The following is a 12,070-nucleotide window of genomic DNA, read 5'->3' on the forward strand; positions in this document are numbered from 1 at the left end:
TTCCCCCTGTGATGTCAGATCTCAACTTTTCTTCAGTGTCTCATGACCCTTCGGAGATCATTCTAATATGCTGATCAGTGTAGGTTGCAAAATGTTTATTAGGCCACTGATATGGTGGTGAATGTTATTTCTTTCATTGCCAGAATATGACCGTTTTAAAACTTAAAAGGTAACAGAAGAGCATAAACATAAATAATTGAAATAGTTGGATCTGCGCTACTATTGGAAACCTGTGTAGCTGTAATCATCCAGGTTTTCTGGGATTTTTGGTTTCACTGTGTAAATGGAACCTTAAACCTTGTGATAATCTTACTTGGTAAATGTACATTTGTTTGTAAAAATGTTTAACTATTTTACATTGGAAACATGGAGAAAAAAAAAAGATGAAATTTCAGCAACATGTTTTTGCAGCCGTGTATGATTGTCTCATAGTTTACAACCAGACTGCAGACAATTCACAACCAGACAACATGGAGAATGTTGAACGGGGTAAGTTAATACATGGATCATCATACCAGTATACAAAAAAAATATATGTGCACAGATACGTTTATATAGGTTTATTTCATTTGTTGCAGGCAGTGATGTATTCAACAAATGATAACAACTAATAACAGACACAGTTTTAAAGCATCGCAAGCTACAAATGAATAGCACAAAGAACTGAAATCAATGTATAGGCTACAACTAGCTGAAGTTTGCTGTGCTTTATCCTAACATTACACAAAGAATGCCTGCAATCATTCAGTCAGGGACGACTGCACAAAACGTGCACTGTTAACTAATAAAAACATTATAAACTGTTACGAAATGATAAACAAATGTAGTTTGTGCAACACTGTAAATATATTTACCTTTAAAAAAAAAATTAAAAAATCCATTAAACTTACTGAGATACAAGGAGCGTGAACTGAAATTCAGTGTTCCACGCGCATGTCCGGGAAACTCATGAATATTCATGTCTGCCCCGCCCACTGAAACCGAAATTCTCGCAACACCAGCAATTCCTCCATTGCAGGTGCTTTGCTGTTCGCCGTGTACGTATTAAAACAAAGACTGTCTTCGGAAACCAATGGGTAAAATCTTTGCTTCTTATGCCTGTAGCCATTTATTTACCCGGAGTACTTTATAACCTCTTCGACATTGAAATATCGTTGACATGGGACGCCGACGCATTCATTTATTCAGACGTTAACGTGCTTCTGGAAACGAGTTTCATAGAAACTCAATGTCACTGATTTCTTTGGTAATTGACTAAATGTCACTGATTCATTTCTAGAGATAAAGGGACATCAAAACCACTGTTGGACAATGATGTAAGTATATTCCTTTGTCTAAATCTAAGTAGGAATGTATATAAATATATAATTTTCGTCTAAAATTAGCATTTTTATCAGCATTATAATTTTATGCAATGTATAGGTCTAATGGCAATGTATAGGTGTTTTTCTATGCAATTAAAGTGACATAACTGAACATAAATATAGTAGCCTGATAAAAATGCCAATTTTAAAAGAATATTTCAGACGGCACTTAAGAGACTTTTGCATCTGAACTCTAACGTACATATACAACACGTTCTCACTCCCAACTCGTCACATATGGACGCTTGGTCAGGGTCCCTTGGCGTCATTTTTAACGCACTGGGTACCCCTTTGGCGTCATTTTTCAACGTGCAGTTTTTATTCAGTAGCCAAATTGGCTGATGAGTGAAAAAGTAAATTTCAATCCCTGTGTATATATATATAAAAGTGTTGTTTTTAAATATTCAATACTATTTTAACAGAGTGTTTTCTGCAAGATCTCCAGCACTCACTGAGCGATACCTCAGATGATGAGGCATCACCTCTAGGAACCTCAAGAGATCCTCCTAGCGTCCTCGAACTGGAGTACACGACAAAGTCTCTTTTCAGAGAGGTGGAGGGCAGAGAGACCCTGTCTGGTGAACACCGCTGCGGCACAAGACAATGTGGCAACACACATCTGCCAACAGTGTGGGAGCAATCCAGCTGCTGTCCGGTGTTGTGACTGTCAACCACGCCCCTTCTTCTGTGCTGAATGTGACGTCAGCATGCACACCAGACATGTTCTCCATAACCGAGATGCCATGACTGCTGGATTCTACCAGCCACTGCCTCCAACAACTTTTGTTGTAGATAAGGCTCGTTCCCATTGTGGTAAGTTCTGGTTTGTGACTGTACAACATAAATATCATTCTAAAAAATCGTTAGGCCTCATAAGCTTTACTATTTAATTAAATAATGCCTTTTTGTCTCTTATTGTTTGATATTTTATTTATGTCTCATAAGCTTTACTATTTAATTAAATAATGCCTTTTTGTCTCTTATTGTTTGATATTTAATTTATGTGGACACTCCGTGTCAGTCAGCTTTTTGAGCATCTCTTGTATACTTTTTCAGCAATGTACTTCATTACCATTGAACCATTACAATGTTATACTACTCCGTCAATACAAATTATCTTAATTCACATGTTTGATCTTTTTCAGTGCGGCTTGTACCTGTGGAGATTCCTGACAAAATTTGTGGTTGTTCACCAGAGTCATTGAGGGTCAGCCCAGGGAAGACTATTGCTGTGATCACAATGAATGGTAAGGGTGTGAAGATAAAAATCTATACATGCTCTACTCCCATAAGTTTGGCACAGGTCTGTTTGTAAAATCTACACATGACTTTTGAGTAATGTTTAAAAAGTATACAAAGTAGTGTAAAAATTGTTTAAAGAATCCAAACCCTGATTAATCACATAAGGTTTACATTAAAGTGGATATGTTTTTGATTTTTCCAGGATGATATGATCTAAGCATGCCTGAGTTGAGATGTGAGGCATGCCAAGCCACTTGGGCTGCTGGAGTGGTCGACCTAAATCGAAGTGACTACTGGCCTGCGACCCTTCACTTTGCCACAATTTATGCCACAGATGTCTTTTTTTCATTCGAAGAAATGAAGATGGCAGCACCAGGACTGTCCTGCCAAGCATTTTTAAGAATTAAAAAATTAAGAACTGTCCGCTTTGGTTGTGTGAGTATTGAATTTATTTATCCTACAGTATTGTTAATCTCTTTGTATTGTGGGTTGAAAAGCTGTTTGATGCTAATGTATTTGTTGTACGTTATTAGCTGTTGGTTTCCTTCATTTTAATAGACTGGCAAGATCTCCACAGACAGTTTTCAGAAAAGTTTTTTTGAGTGGGAGGCTGTGCTATATGAGGTGGACAAAATCTGCAAGGAAGAGCCCTTCATCTGTCCTGCGTGCACCCCAGTTATGCTGGCAGTTTCAGTAGATGGAAACTGCAAGCATTACCGTTTCAAGAATGCAGCTAGGTATTCCAAACTGTGTATAATGTCACACTGTTGAAACAATATTAATAAGAAAAAAATCTCTTTAATGTGCACCAAGTAAAATTAGATTACAAGGTATCATAAACTTTTGTGTACCTGTTCTGTACATGTTTTTGTTTTTTGTTTGTTTTTTAGATCTGAGGAACAGGCCATCTTTGAAGACGTCTTTATAGCTAAGGATGAAGATGTGACCAGATTTGTGGACTACATTCACAAGACATCCAAACATGTAAAATCGCAGATGATTAGACTATATATAGGACTACAATTACCTCCTACTGAAGAGTTTGTTTAGGAGAGTCTTATTTTCATCAACCATTTTCCATATTATAGGTCAGTGGAAGAGGTGTTTGTGGAGGGGAGTGGTCAGCAGCCAGAGAGACCTCCCAAAGATCTGCCAGCAAGGTAGACGAGGAGGGATTGGAGCTTGCGGTGTGTCGGCACGGAGTGCTGCTCTGTGCTTTAAATATGTACAGGGGGGAAAATTTTGCCTATCCCCTGTACCTGCAAGAAAAGTTGGCCAGTAGGCAAATCACTTTTTTTGTATGGATGTGACCTGCAAATATTGGCCCTACCTCCAAAGAGTTGCAAAAAGCTGCCCAGAGCTCCAGCACCTTCTTAACATGAAGCCCTTCCTTTCGGTATTCCATGCCAAAGCACATGATTTTAAATGCGAGGTAGGTGAACTTTGCTATGTGATTATGAAAACTGAACATCTGCAAATGAATGTCAAAACTTTCTCAGCATTATTATTATTATTATTTTATTTTTTTTTCCTAATCAGGTGAAATGGAGTGGGGCATATCAGGATGGGGCTGGTTTAACACTAGGGGAGGAGGTGGAACAGTGCCATGCTTTCCTCTCTAGGATTGCAGTGACCACAAAACACATGTCCAAAGCAGGTAAAATGACCACATACTGCACTACTTGCATCATTACATAATAAGTAGGGGGAATATGGTAACATGATATTTTCTGTGTTTGCAGGACGCACAGACATGCTGACTCTCATGGCCATGCGCTGGAATCAGCAAAAGTTCAATAATTTGGCCACCGCACTGACCCGGCGAAATCAGAAGGTGCGTGTGAACGGGTTGAAATGCAATATCAGAAGGTAATGACATCAGTAGAATTAGTTTTAGATGTTCAGTAATGTATGTTATTAGTGTTTGAAGCTGTGAATTGAACATTTGGTTCTTGTTTTTGTTCTATCTGTGATTGCTTGTCATTGCAGACCACAAAAGCTCTGCAAAGCCAGTTGCAAAACCTAGAGTCCATGAAAGTCGAACTTGCAGTGACAGAGAGCCAATTGGAAGACTGGGTCAATGATGTAAAGGAGTGGGCAGACGGTGAGGAAATGACTAATATATACTGTATATATATATATATATATATATATAGTTATTGTAATTTTGTCCCACCTATTTCTTCTCAGCAACAACAACAACCACAAATGATGTTGCCTTGGCCAGCAGAATTGAGGTGCTGGTGGCGAGTATCAAGAGACATTCCCAGCGTCTCTATAAAGATACAGATGGCAACAAAGGTCATGCCAGGATCTGCCGCAAGATCAGGGAGGAGAAGGAGATCCTGACATCAGTTGTAGAGAAATACAACAAAATGGTTCCAAACACAGAAACTCTGTGCTTGGAAACCATTTTGTCTGGTGAGACAGCTTGGCTATGGCAGCTACCACACAGTGGTATGTACACTAGTCTTCTGACAATTCTTATACATAATTGACATTACCCACAATGCCTCAAATGTCAATCTGCAGCCCCAAATGATTTTAAATATTCTTTGAAGGTTGATGCATGACGTAAGTTTTTCCTCATGCATTCAGACTCTGTCGAACTAAGGACAAAGAGAAAGGCATTCGACATCATCATGTCAGTAAGGAGACTTCAGGAGGAGCAGAAGATTCTTGTTACAGAGATGGACAACCATTGGAAATATCTTTCAACTCGTGCTGAGACCCTCAGAGAACTGTCCTGCTTGTTTGCCAGTGAGACACTGAAAAGTATGTATTTGTAATATATGGCACAAACATAAGCATAGGGTTGCCCCTGACCAAAGATTGTCCTGGAAAATGGGTTTATTTTATTGTACCACAAGTGGCTGTAGCTGTATAAGCCATCATTACACTTTGCCCAAATCTCTCTCCAATTGGTACTGAAAGTTTGCAATCTTGCTTTCTTGGAGTTGTCCTTGAAACTCTTTCAATGTTCCAATTTTGAATTTCAGTTTAAAAGTCTTTTAGTAATTAAATGAAGTAAATACTATCTTTAATTAACAAAGGGATATCTAAATATGTTCATTGTGCAAACCTTTATGATATATTTGAAAACTGAAATCAGCCGCGCCAAAGGGATGTGCTGTTTTCGTTCAAATCAAAGCGTAAATACACATAGAAAACGTATCCTTGTGTCCTAGCTGACACAGAAGAGTGTACGCTGCTTGCGTTCAGTGGATATTCTCCAAAATGGTGCTACGGTGATGCGAAGAGAGGAGACAAATAGTTGAATAAAGTAATTATTTTTGTTTTCTTCACGTACAAAAAGTATTCTCGTCGCTTCATAAAATTCAGATTGAACCACTGATGGCAGATGGACTATTCTGACGATGCTTTTCATATTTTCTGGACCTTGACAGTGTAATTTACTTGGCAGTCAATGTGACAGTCACAAGCCTCCCGGTTTTCATTCAAAATATCTTAAATTGAGTTCTGAAGACAAACGAAGCATTTAAGGGTTTGGAACGACATGGGGGTAAGTGATTAATGACAAAATTTTCATTTTGGGAAAAATGAGTATCCCTTTAATTACTCACCCTCATGTCATTCCAAACCCGTAAGACCTTCGTTCATCTTTGGAACACAAATTAAGATGTTTTTGATGAAATCCGAGAGCTTTCTGACCCTCTATAGACAGCAAGGGTACTACCACGGTTAAGGCACAGAAATGTAGCAAGGACTTTGCTAAAATAACCGTAGCAAACCGTAATTTTATGAAGCTACGAGAATACTTTTTGAGCGCAAAGAAAACAAAAATAACAACTTTATTCAACAATTCTTCTCCTCCGCGTCACCTTAGCGGCATTACGGAGAGTATCGCGATGCATGTGTGTGGTGCTGCTGACGTAGATCACGCATGCGCTGCACCTTGTTTAGAGGAAAGCATGCCCATGTGTCGTGGTACTCTCCTTAATGGCGGAAGACGGTAACTCGCGGGAGAAGAATTGTTGAATAAAGTTGGTATTTTTGTTTTTTTGTGCACAAAAAGTATTCTCGTAGCTTCGTAAAATTACAGTTGAACCAGTGTGTCACACGGACTATTTTAACGATGGCCTTACTAGGTTTCTGTGCTTTGACCATGGTAGTACCCTTGCTGTCTATGGAGGGTCAGAGAGCTCTCGGATTTTATCCAAAATATTTTAATTTGTGTTCTGAAGATGAACGAAGGTTCAGGTTTCATTTTTGGGTGAATTATCCCTTTAACTGTTTTAATGCATGTTTCTGTTCTTGCTGTGAGAGATTTGTTTTTTAGTTTATATTACCGCAAATAATTTTTTTGTCTTCATAATCTTCAATCAGAGTGTCTTCTGAAATATTTCTACTGTTTATGTCACCAAGGACGATGTGATATAGGCCTATATACTGGCCTAGTGTGAAAGGATTATTGTTAAGGCTCTTTTTCTGGAAAAACATTTTTCTGATTCTCCAGACATAGCCATGGTGGTGGGCTACCTGGTTATTAGCCGGCCGTTCCTGGACCTCACAAACCAGCGGCATGTGAACAGCACATACTCTGAACGACTGGAAGTGAGTATGCATGAACACGTTCAGAAATTCTGTTTAATAAGGCTGATTATTTTGCTTTATTTATTTTCAGAAAGCAGTGCATGATATTTTTTATTGTAGCAGTTAAAATTGTGTAAATCACTTTCACTATACACTGGCAATATGCTACTGTATGTAAATCCAGATAATATTTCACTTTTAATTACTGACCTTTTATCTCTTCAGATTTAATTGTCATGACTGGCTTTGTAAAATGGCTTTATTGGGTCAATAATGATTTCCTTAGATAAATGTTTGCACAGAAGATAGAAGTTCTTCTGTGTTTGTTTTACACTGCAGGACTACTACCAGAGTGGGCGGATGTTGATAAGTTTGGCGCAGGCCCTGGGAAGGATCGTCCTGGCAGGCAGAGAGATGACCAGACTGTCCTGGTGAGTGCTACATTCATTCTTTGCTTGTTTCTCTTGCCATCCATTATCTCTATCCTTATCAGTGCTCACCTGCTGTCTGTCTTTCATCTGCTTGAGTATGTGTGTTTATCTGGAGTCTGAATCCATTTATTAGGTTCACTGCACGGATCACAGAAATTCAGGAAGTCCTTAAGGAGCTGAATTCAGGCAGATATGAACGGACCATGGTAAGACAGAGAATCAAAGGTCTGGACTATTGTGTGAAATGTTTGTTTTGTTTTAAACATAAATTTGTGACATAAGAGATGTCTCTATGAGTTAATACTAATACAGTTTAAATGTTTGGGGTCGGTAAGTTTTTTATGTTTTTAAAAGGAGCCTCTTATGCCTACCAAGGCCAGCGGCAAGCACAGACCTCTGGAGGCTCCATTTATTTAATGAAATATACAGTAAAAACAGTAGTAATGTGAAAAAATATTGCAGTTTAAAATAACTTCGGTTATTACTTCAGTCTTCAGTGTCTCGTGATCCTTGAGAAATCATTCTAATATCTATTGTTTTTTATTTTCTATATTTATTCTTTTTTTTCCTCTTTCTTTTTCACAGATGATTCAGTAGAGAAAATCCCTCTTACCCCTGGGAGAGGTAAAATCATCATCGCAGACAACATTATCAAGTAAGCTACATACTACACACTAAATAAACAGCAACCAAGCCATCATAGTTAGCTTCTTAACATTTATGCATTCATTTAATCCTCAATTCCCAAGGTCTGTTTTTTTATTTTTCTAAACGTAGACATCATGTCTAACACAGTGTATCATTAGTGTTTCAAAATGAGCTGTATCCTTCTATCCCCAGGTTTGAACACATACCTTTAGCGACGCCCAATGGAGACATTCTCATTCGTGACTTGTGTTTTGAGGTTAGTGCCCCATAAATAAACTTTTCCTAGTCTAAACTTGTTTTTAGCTTGTAAGACAGGGTTAAGTAATCTAGTTTTAGTAATTACTACCTTCCCTTCTTACATAAAGGTGTCTTCTGGGACAAACGTGTTGGTCTGTGGGCCCAACGGCTGTGGAAAGAGTTCACTCTTCACAGAGTGCTGGGAGAGGTTAGAGCTGTTCTTCAGCAGAAATATGTGGTTTTAGAAACCTCAGTGTTTTTTTTTTTTTATTGTTTGCTGACATTGTCTCTTTGCTTTCCCAGCTGTGGCCTCTATGTGGAGGACAACTCACAAAACCAGAGAGAGGGAAACTCTTCTATGTTCCTCTGGTGGGCCTGTTCACACTGAGGTCTTTCGTGGCAGCCGGTTACTTTTCTCTTCCCTTTTAAAGGTTCATTTGTTTGTATTTTCTTCAGAGGCCCTATATGACACTGGGTTCCCTCCCTGAGATCAGGTGATTTATCCTGACAACACATGAAGACCAAAAGAAGAAAAGAACGTCTGATCGGGTGAGTTTTATAATGAAATGGACATCAAAATATGTTATGTTATAAAGGGATAGTTCACTCCAAAATGAAAATTCTGTCATTCTTTACCCATAAGGCCTATGTTCATCCAAACACAAATGAATATATCTTTAAGAAAACCAAAGGGATTTTCTTCACTGAAAGTCTATTCCACAAAAACTTCACTTAATGTTTCAGAAAGTTCATAAAGAGATTACAAAAGAAATAAATATAAATGGAACAGTTTAATCCAAGTCTTTTGAAGAGACATGATCGCTTTATATGATGAACAGATTTAATTTAGGCTTTTATTTACCTATTGATCAACAATCCACATACATATACAGTAGAAAAAATGATGTTCAACCATGCTTGCTTGACACAAAAGAATGATGTTTGTTTACCCGTGTCACACAAGTAACGCTGAACTTCAGTTCAATCATGACAACTCTTGGAACATTTTAGGATGGTGATGGATCTGACAATGTTAATGTATTTGGTCTTGGCGGAACAGATCTGCTACGCTGCTGCTGAATTGCTGCTGCTGTTGGTTATTGCGGTAGTTGTAGATTATTGCTGCTGCTGCAAGCAAGTACAGAAACTTGCTACTGCCAATGCATATGGCGATACGGTGCCATGAGTATTTAAGACATACTGCTGCTGCACAAATAGCATATAAAATGACCCATAGCAGATCTATACAGGTGGAGCTGGGGAAGGTGGAGGGTTTCAGAGAACTCTGAAAGCGCGCTGCAGGAATCTCAAGTGAATGCTAGCCAGCCATATAAATTCAAGGCAGTAAGCTCATTGGCTGCATATGCAGTATGAACCAATCAGCTTGTGCCAAGTCGTTTAACTCTCTGAATATCATTAGTTATGTTAACACCCTGTCAGAATGCGCCATCTAGAGTTTCATGACTGAACTATATATTTGACCATATTTGATGAGCTTTAAGAATGTGCAAATATTACATTTTTATTTGTGAATAAAAGCCTAAATTAAATCTGTTCAAAATATAAAGCGATCATGTTTATTCAGAGGACTTAAAACTGCTTAATTCATATAGATTACTTTTATAATCTCTTTATGAACTTTTTGTAGTGTCAAAGTTTTGATTACCCGGGCTTTCAGTGGAATGACAGAAATTTGTCAGGGTTGGAAAAACTGCCTTTAAAACTATAATATACCAAAAAAATTAAGATTCTGTCCTTATTTTTTTTATATATATATACATGTTGCTTGAAGGGGAAGAAGGGAAAAAGTGTAAAATTTGTCCAATATGTGCTATACTCTAAGTCTGGAATGCTATCATACGCAAACTATTTTTATGATTCTCTTTTTTTCCTCTTTGGAGACTTACGGTCTATCTTCATTGTACTGAAAAGAACAACAAAGCTAAATATATGGACAGAAGAAATTTATTTTTTTGAATGACATGAAAAAAATGTATAAATATTGAGAACATTTTTGGGTGAACTGTCCCTTTAAGAAATGTGCTTACAGTGTTACTATTATTATATTGTGTACTTGTGGTCAGGTGCTGAAGGAATATCTGGACAATGTCCAGCTGGGACATATCCTGGAGAGAGAGGGCAGCTGAGACAGTGTGCATGACTGGATGGATGTCCTCAGTGGAGGAGAGAAAAAGAGGATGGCTGTAAGCTCTGATCTTTGCATTTTTTAATCATTCTCTATTTAGGATAAGACCGATATTAATGTGGCCTGTATTATATCAGAAAGTCCACGTTTTCTTTATTGAATTGCACAGATGGCTCGTTTGTTTTACCACAAGCCCCAGTTTGCTATTCTGGATGAGTGCACCAGCGCTGTGAGTGTGGATGTGGAGGACTTCATCTACAGCCACTGTCGAAAGTTAGTCAGATGTCGTCGTCTTATACACAATAAATGCAAAAATGTTAGTGTGAAAGGCAAATGCTTATAACATATGGCTAGAGAAGTTACAACAGGTGCTCACCCCACCATGCTCGTTTTCTGTCAAAAGTGAGAAGTCAGGAATATATTTGTTGCTCCTGTGGGAGTTTGCTTTCGAAACATCTGTCTCCCTGAGCTCATCTGTTCCCTCTTTTCAGGCTGGCATCACACTGTTCACAGTCTCCCACAGGAAATCACTATGGAAGCACCATGAGGTACAACTTAGCCCTTGTCTTTCTTCATAGTTTGCAGAATTCATTAGAAAACCTCAAGTTATGCGCTATGAATTTTTAAAACTCTTTGTATCTCTATACTGCAGTATTACTTGCAAATGGATGGAAGAGGAAACTATGAGTTTAAACCCATCATGAAGGAAACGGTGGAGTTTGGATCATAATAATGACACTGGGCCTTATTCATGAGCCAATCTTTGCGTAAATCATTCGTAATGTTATTCTTAAATTGTTGCTTATGAAAATTTGTGCAAGAATGATTTTACACAGAAATTCACACTCATGAATGAGGCCTATCTGTACTAAATGTGGATCTGAATTGAATTAAAAACTCTATATTATAAGATGTTGTTGAAATATAACGTCTTTTCTTCATCTGAGGTAAAAGGATTGTAACTCTGTGGATAAATATCTCTCAGGGAGAGGTTACTGCGCATTATCTGAAAATATTTTTGTAAGGAATAAAATTGGGTTTCTTATCCCTTTTAAGAATCAAGCATTTGTAATATAAAAAAATCATGTTTTTTGTTGTGATACTTGATTTGTGTTTTGAAACTGGAACATTCACTGGCATATGTTGTTGTCAATAACATACTGTTGCATGCCACTGGTACAATAATTATAATACTATGGAAACGTTTCAGGTTACTTATGTAACCATGGTTCCCTGAGTAGGGAACGAGACACTGCGTCCTCTAGGGGTCGCTATGGGGAACGCCTCGTCGTGACCCGTGTCTGAAGCATACATTGAAAAAACACCAACAACACGTTGACCGGCGACAGCCATGACGTCACTACCGGTGCGACTATAGTATAAATAGGCGCCGGGAGAACACATCATCCACTTCTTCGTCTGAAGCTTGCGTCCGCAGCATGGCAAGA

General features: G+C 38.2%; 1 protein-coding gene across 1 annotated transcript; it reads left to right on the forward strand.

The window, feature by feature from the left end:
• Positions 1-2,144: 2,144 nt before the first annotated feature.
• LOC107700501 (uncharacterized) lies at positions 2,145-11,366 on the forward strand. The gene is given in 25 exon segments (XM_016502174.1): positions 2,145-2,177; positions 2,510-2,611; positions 2,809-3,041; positions 3,165-3,343; positions 3,497-3,590; positions 3,695-3,893; positions 3,896-4,038; positions 4,146-4,263; positions 4,349-4,440; positions 4,596-4,710; positions 4,797-5,063; positions 5,205-5,381; positions 7,084-7,181; positions 7,500-7,591; positions 7,725-7,816; positions 8,177-8,246; positions 8,432-8,495; positions 8,605-8,667; positions 8,670-8,684; positions 8,780-8,845; positions 8,933-9,025; positions 10,561-10,680; positions 10,792-10,895; positions 11,114-11,170; positions 11,275-11,366. Coding segments are annotated over 23 exon segments (2,586 nt in total). The 5' UTR covers positions 2,145-2,177; positions 2,510-2,611; positions 2,809-2,825; the 3' UTR covers positions 11,327-11,366.
• Positions 11,367-12,070: the final 704 nt, after the last annotated feature.

This window comes from Sinocyclocheilus anshuiensis, unplaced genomic scaffold (assembly GCF_001515605.1).
Source record: "Sinocyclocheilus anshuiensis isolate Anshui unplaced genomic scaffold, SAMN03320099.WGS_v1.1 scaffold718, whole genome shotgun sequence".
Classification (NCBI taxonomy): domain Eukaryota; kingdom Metazoa; phylum Chordata; class Actinopteri; order Cypriniformes; family Cyprinidae; genus Sinocyclocheilus; species Sinocyclocheilus anshuiensis.